We start from the raw sequence: 6,823 nt of genomic DNA on the forward strand, positions 1-6,823 counted from the left end.
GGTGTTTTTACTACGCGTCAAAGGAAGGGATATTATATGTATGTATGTATTTATGTGTGTGTGTGTGTGTGTCTTCTCCTCGTTTTTTTTTTTGTTTTGGTTTTTGTTTTTTTCCTTTCCAAACACCACCACCACCACCACCGCAGCAGCAGCAGCAGCCAATATTTATTTATACACACATTGTATGTGAAGAATAAAAGAGACGGAGAGAAAAACGTTTCAAAGAGGTGGACTCACGGACGACGCACAACAACAACCCCCTTTTACTATAATCTCCTCTCAACTCACCATTCATGCATGCATGTTCCTCTACACAACTTATTGTGATGTACACTACAGGCCTCATGGACCTCGTGATATCATTTATTTAAGATCCACGCAGGTTAATATATATATATATGGATATATATATACCCTTGCGTCATCGAGGTGCGTCGCCATCTCCGGGCGGCAGCGAACAGCTCAGCAACTTTATCGCCAGCACCTCTGCCAGAGGGCACGACGAAGAGAGAATGCGCGCCCCCGGCTGAGGGCCTCGTTCCCGAGCCCCACAAGGAGATACCACGCAAAAGAAAGGTGGCGGTTTGGCTCGACACACACCCAGCAGCCCCCACACCTCGGAGGAGACGCATCAAGCACGCATTGCACACGCTTCCTCCCTCTCCACACCCACCACTTTTTTTTTTCTTTTTTTTGTTTTGTTTTTGATGTCTGTGTGTGGTGGTGTCTTAAACCCCTTTTTAGCCGTAGAATAATCTACTAAGCCGCTGGCCAAATCCTGCAGTTTATCGATAATAGAAACCAAAACAAGATGGGAATAACAATAATAAAAAAGGGATAAATGGAATAAAAGTATGGGATTCACCATATCCTCAATGAGTGTTTACACCAAGTAAGTGCACACGCATACATCATTTATATTTATATTTATATTTATATATATATACGTATCATCCGTCAGCGACAATCGTAGCCCGCTCACTCTGTTCGGATGGAGTACAATATATTTATTTATTTATTTATTTATATGTACGTATTTATCGCTTACCAAGTGGCAGACCCTGGGCTCCGCCAGCCACAAGGCCCCGCCGCGAGGTGGGAATCAAAAAGAGGGGGTGGTGGGAAAATAAGAAATAAAAAGTAAAGAAAAATCCGTCTTGTCGCTATCGGCTCCCTGGTTCCTTCAATCACCGCCTTCCAAAAATTCATAGGATGGAAAAGAATCGTGCAGAAACATCTCCACTTTATCAGGACATATTCATTTAGGTGACCAGCTTCCCCCGCTGGACATCCTTTTCACAAGATCCTAAAATACTTATTCCTTATTTAAGTAAGCATACTGTTGTCAGCACAGCCGGCGTTCGTCTCATCTTTTTTTCCCGTGCCGCTGCTGTGGTCCCTCGTATTTTTTTTTTTTTTGTTCCCGTTTCCTTTTTTGTTTGTTTGTTTGTTTTAAAATACATATATATATATATGCGTTCGTTTTTATTAGTTGGCAAAGGAGAAAAAAAAAAAAAAAAAAAAAAAAAGGCATAGGGACATCTTAACCTCCATTCCCCACTACAATTATTATCCCCTCTCTCTCTCTTTTAACTTTTTTTCAAAGCAGCATACACGGGAGGTGGAGAGGTGGTGGGGAAGATGACATTTCTCCCGCGATGCGCTTTTCAGATGTGAAGATATACGTAGAAAACATACGCCCCTCCCCATTATCCTCCTTTTCCTCCTTCCCGCTCTTTCTTCTGTGCCTCTCCCCTTTTGTGGCTATCGGCATGTGTGTCTTTCGTTCCTCTTTGGGAATTTCCTCGAAGTTTCCTCACCGCCGCTTCGAGGCGCATGTCAAAAAGGTCGGCAATGATCTCTTCGCTAAAGTACTCTTCCATGTGACGGCGCCCACGCTTGCCCACTCTTCGTGCGTGTTCGGGGTGGTCAACGACATATCGCATCAGTTCCGCCGTATCCTGAACACTGGGCAATGCCCACTTGTTGGCCCGAAACACACGATACCCCGCCCCGCTCGGCACCTCCTCCAGCCCGTCCACGCGAATACCGAAGGTGGCGTTGGGTGGCATGAAGGTGGTGGTGCCGCCCCAATTGGTGATGATCACAGGGATGCCCATCGCCATCGCCTCCGTCGCTGGCAGTCCCCACCCCTCCGCGCGTGTGGGAAACACAAAGGCATCGACGGAGCAATACAATTGCAGCAACGACTGCTCGCCCACGTACCCCAACCCGCTTAAAAAGACGATGTGCGGCATGTCTTCCATGGACGTGAATCCTGGCAGGTTTTTTTTCGACCAGTTCCCTATGAGCTCATTGATATTGTGGTTCCCGGCACCGCCGGAGTACAATTGGATCCACTTCACCTTTAAATAGAGGGAGACACTGTTGTGCAGCGGCGACGATGGTCCAAACGCCTTCCAATAGGCCTTCAACAGCACATCCCACCCTTTCCTCATTTCCCACTTCATGACGGACAAAAAACGAAAGCGGCGACGCAGATCCTCTGGGGAAAGTCCCGGCCTATTCGTGTAGGCCGTCGGTAGGGACAATGGAAACGACGGTGGTCGACAGTTCAGTGGGTTATACCTGTGTATATTGACCGACTCAGGGACGACATGAATCTTTTCAGCCGCGACGCCAGAACGGCGGTAGACTGTGCGAAAAAACTCGCCGGTTGCCCACACCTCATCCGCATAGCGGTGCATGCCATCCACCCAATCCCTTGGAATAAGTGAAAACTCACTGAGGCTCCTGCCAATGAAGTAGTCCATCTTGTGTGGCAATGAAGCATGTACGTCCTTGTAGCTGGGTGCGCGAAGATGCATAATGACAATTTTAGGGCGATTCTTGTACGCTATTTGCCACTTGACACTATTGGAAAAAGAAGTAAAAAAATTCTCCGCACGCAACTCGTCCGTGAGTTCCAGGGAAACCAACTCCGATCCCACTGCATCGGAGCAGAAGCCGCGGCACAATCCCCTCAAAAAGGACACAGCATACCGCTCCGTCAGCGGGCGCAAGTACCCAATGACCTCTCGCATCAGCCCACAACATGAACAGTTGTAGTCACGTGCAAAAAAGAGCAACGGCGACAGCGGCTTGTCAACGGTGTCTTCTTCCCCCCGCTTTCGGTATGGGGTGGCAAAGCGGCGGTTGTGTAGCCTCTGCAGAGTGTCAAAATGCTCCGCCCCCCAATTATCGGCAGCAGGAAAAGCTGGTTGCCTCAAAAGCTGAAGTAATGATGATGGTAGCGAAGTGCCTTCGTCAATGATGCCAAAGGCAGCGCTACTCCACACCTGCCATTCCTTGTATTCACGCTGTAGAAAAATGCTGTACTCCCATCCGGCAATGTCTGGCGCCCGGGACAAAGTCGTGTTTTCACTGAAGGAAAGGCTGTCAAACCCCTTGACAGCGTCAAATGCCTGGCGGTGAAAAAGTGTACAAAAGGGCGAGACGGCGTCAACCAACTCCGGTTCCAAAAGACGTTTATCGGTGGCGAAAATGCCGTTGTACCTTCGCAACAGGTACGGTAAAAGAAGTTCCAACCGCTTCAATGCAGCAAGGCCCACAAAGACACCCCGATCCGAAACCACATGAAGAGCGTCGGGAACCACTGCCTGACCTTTGTCGATCCCTTCCGTATTGGTACTTTTCTTCTCCAGAAGGGTGCATTGAACGGCCAACACCTTTCCACCGTTTCGCCTCGAAGGTAGGAAAAGTTTTTCCATAAAGTCATCGGATTTGGGACGCACAAAATCCGCAAGGAGAACAAAGTAATCGGTGCGCCGCACTGCCCTCAATGCCACCCGCACTGCCGCAAGGTCCATACCATAACTGTCACTTTCGACCTTCCCTGCACTTGCCGCAAAGAGTACGCGTGCCTCCATGACGCAGGGAGCCACGTTGTATTTTTCCCTAATTCCCCTCTTGGCGAGGTCGACGCTCCACAGATTCCATGAACCGCTGTCGCCGTGTGGTTGAATACTCACTGGGATGCCACCAGACCACGACGCATTGTCGGGCGGAGCATAAAAGAGCATCACAAGGGACACAAGGCTCATAGGCGACGATGATGTACACCACGCACGGCGGCTGAGCGCCTGCTTCAGTCGACTCCCCGCCAAATTTGCGGCTGAAAAAGATGCCGAAACACGCAGTTCCGTAATGACGACTGTCACGCTGCTTGTGTTCCCGCCAGGGATAAGAAAACCTCTATCGTCACGGATGGTCGCAAGTGCTCTCGGCGGTAGGATGCGCAGGAAGAGGTAGAGGCAAAACAGGAGCACAAGCAACGAAATGACGGCACGGTATTTTCGTCGGGTCCTTGCACGACCCCTCGCGCCACGAGAGCGGGAACGCGAATACCTCATTCTAAGCGAATTGCACAAATAACTATTTTTTACACACACTTCCCCTCCCCTCGACTCCCCTCGCCTCCCCTCCCTCCGCCCTTCTCAACGCCCCAACGACCCTTTTTTTGCAGGATGCGAGCGTGTGACGCTGTCCCTCTCTGCAGGAGCTGTGAAGCACAAAGCAAAGAAAAGATAATAAAAAAAAAAAAAAAAAAAGTAAGAGAGAGACAGAAAGAGAGACAACCGTAAAGACGCCACACATCCAAAACAAAATTGAACATAACTTCTGTCGTCTTGTCACAACGTTCCCGCCGTGTTGGTTCTGTCGCCTCCCTCCTCATGCAGTCCAGGCCGCGGATGGTGAAAATAAACCCTCATCCCTCACGAGGAGACTGAAAAGAAGAAGATGGTGAAAAAAAAAAGAGGGAGTAACAGTGGAGGGTACACGCGTATACAGTTACGCCGATGTGATCCATGCACACATCCATTTGGCGTCTGCAGTCTGTTGCAGCATCTTCTCTGTGTTGTGAAGCCACGCGTGTACCCGCTGCCGACCAAAACGCAGCGAAGCGAGAAGCGCCAACTGCTCGTTCGCGTCGGGTGGTGACGTGAAGACGGCGGCAGTGGCGATGCCAGAACTGCTGTCCGTCGTCGTGGTGGTGGCGGTGGTGCCAACGTTGTGGCGCGGCTCCACAGGCATCGGCGAATACGAAAAGCCCGTGTGTAGTAAATAAATATATTTATATATATGTGTGTGTGTGTGGGCAGCCTCCACTTCTCTTCCCTCAAGTCACGCGAAGAACAGGGCAGACTAATCCCGCCTCGCAGAACACACAAACACACAGAGAAAGAGAAAGAGAGAGAAAAATAAAATAAAAACAACACTCCAAGGACGCAAAGAAAAAAAAAAAAAACAGAAATGAAAGGCAATGTGGAGGTGCGGAGGCAAAGAATGCAGGCGAGCCCTAAAGACATGCATAAACTTGTATACGTGTCATGTCAACCACGTGCTCACTGGGATCGACAGAGGGGAAAACGGAGGGACGGAACAAAAAAAAAAAAAAAAAAAGAGAAGCATAAAGAAGACTGTAAAAATCGGACGGAATAAAATAATTTACCTTCTGACTGCGCGTTTGTTGCTGTTTTACCTGTTTTTGTTTTCTTTTTTTTTTTTTTTTTTTTTTGTGTGTGTGTTTATTTGAACTGACAAAACCAAACAACAACAATAATAATAATAATAATAATACGAAAAGAGAGTGTTTGCGGTGGCATAAAAACAACAACAACAACAACAATAATAAAAATAATAATAATAACAAAAAAGCCAAATGAATCGAAGGCGTTTGCGTTTCGTTGGCGACTAAGCGATAAGGCCAATGTCGTCAGCAGCGTTGTTTGTCGTATTGACAGCCTCGTGATTCGGTACGACGTACACCTCGCCAGCACGCATCTCCACCTTCACCGTCTCCTTCTCCCGCACACGGCCGTCCAGCAGCATCAGCGCAAGGCGGTTAAGCAGCACCGACTGCACGAGGCGTTTGAGAGGCCGGGCGCCGTACACCGCGCTGTAGCCATTCTCACCAAACCAGTCGTACACATCCGATGTCGTCTCCAGCGTGATATCCTGCTCTCGCAGCATCGCCCGCACCTGATCGAATAGCAGCTCCACAATCTTGCGTGTCTCCTTCCGCCCAAGACGGTTAAACATGATGATGTCATCCAGTCGATTGATAAACTCCGGTGTCATGCGCTGCTGCACCAGCCGCATCACTTCCGGTATCGCCTTTGAGGACGGAACTCCCTCCGGAAGAGCCGCGATGACTTCTGCGCCGATGTTTGAGGTGAGGATGATAATGGTGTTCTTGAAGTCAACGCGCCGGCCATGGCTGTCGGTGAGGTGCCCCTCGTCGAGCACTTGCAGGAGGATGTTGGACACGCTTGGGTGTGCCTTCTCAAACTCATCGAAGAGAACAATTTGGTACGGACGTCGCCGCACGGATTCCGTGAGTTCGCCACCCTCCTCGTACCCGACGTAACCTGGCGGAGCTCCAATGAGGCGGTGGACGGAGTGCCGCTCCATGTACTCGCTCATGTCAATGCGGCAAATGAAGGATTCATCGTCAAAGAGGAACTTCGCAAGTTGCTTGCACACCTCCGTCTTACCAACACCTGTGGGGCCCAGAAAAAGAAATGATCCAAGGGGTCGTTTGTGTGAATGCAGTGCGGCGCGGGAGATGCGAACGACGTTTGTGATAGATTCAATTGCCTCGTCTTGCCCAAGAATGCGACGGCGCAGCTCGGTATCCATGTGAATGAGTTTGTCGCGCTCTCCTGTCATGAGCTTCTGGACCGGGATGCCAGTGGCGCGGGCAATCACCTGCGCAATGTCGCTTGCCGTGACAGAGTCATGTGTGAGGAAGCTATCCGCCCTCGTTGCGAGCTTGTCCGCCTCGATCTCCTTCTTCAAC

The 6,823-nt window shown here is 49.7% G+C and overlaps 2 protein-coding genes across 2 annotated transcripts, besides 17 other annotated features; both read right to left on the reverse strand.

Moving 5' to 3' along the window:
* Positions 1 to 6,823: a sequence feature (heterozygous, Esmeraldo-like haplotype).
* Positions 36 to 72: a microsatellite.
* Positions 82 to 111: a microsatellite.
* Positions 387 to 413: a microsatellite.
* Positions 677 to 706: a microsatellite.
* Positions 907 to 951: a microsatellite.
* Positions 1,005 to 1,027: a microsatellite.
* Positions 1,028 to 1,308: a mobile genetic element.
* Positions 1,406 to 1,453: a microsatellite.
* Positions 1,505 to 1,529: a microsatellite.
* Positions 1,710 to 4,373, reverse strand: Tc00.1047053509125.10 (mannosyltransferase-like protein, putative; the record flags this gene model as incomplete). The annotated part of the gene is made up of 1 exon (XM_799770.1): positions 1,710 to 4,373. One exon carries the CDS (start codon positions 4,371 to 4,373, stop codon positions 1,710 to 1,712), a length of 2,664 nt encoding a protein of 887 aa, XP_804863.1.
* Positions 4,414 to 4,447: a microsatellite.
* Positions 4,539 to 4,571: a microsatellite.
* Positions 5,083 to 5,105: a sequence feature (AT_rich).
* Positions 5,199 to 5,280: a sequence feature (A-rich).
* Positions 5,507 to 5,539: a microsatellite.
* Positions 5,571 to 5,601: a microsatellite.
* Positions 5,631 to 5,674: a microsatellite.
* Positions 5,716 to 6,823, reverse strand: Tc00.1047053509125.20 (ATP-dependent Clp protease subunit, heat shock protein 78, putative; the record flags this gene model as incomplete). The annotated part of the gene is made up of 1 exon (XM_799771.1): positions 5,716 to 6,823. A coding segment is annotated over one exon (1,108 nt), but the record flags the coding sequence as incomplete, so codon positions are not given.

The sequence above is a fragment of the Trypanosoma cruzi genome, genomic scaffold (assembly GCF_000209065.1).
Source record: "Trypanosoma cruzi strain CL Brener 1047053517155 genomic scaffold, whole genome shotgun sequence".
NCBI classification, from domain to species: Eukaryota; Euglenozoa; class Kinetoplastea; order Trypanosomatida; family Trypanosomatidae; genus Trypanosoma; species Trypanosoma cruzi.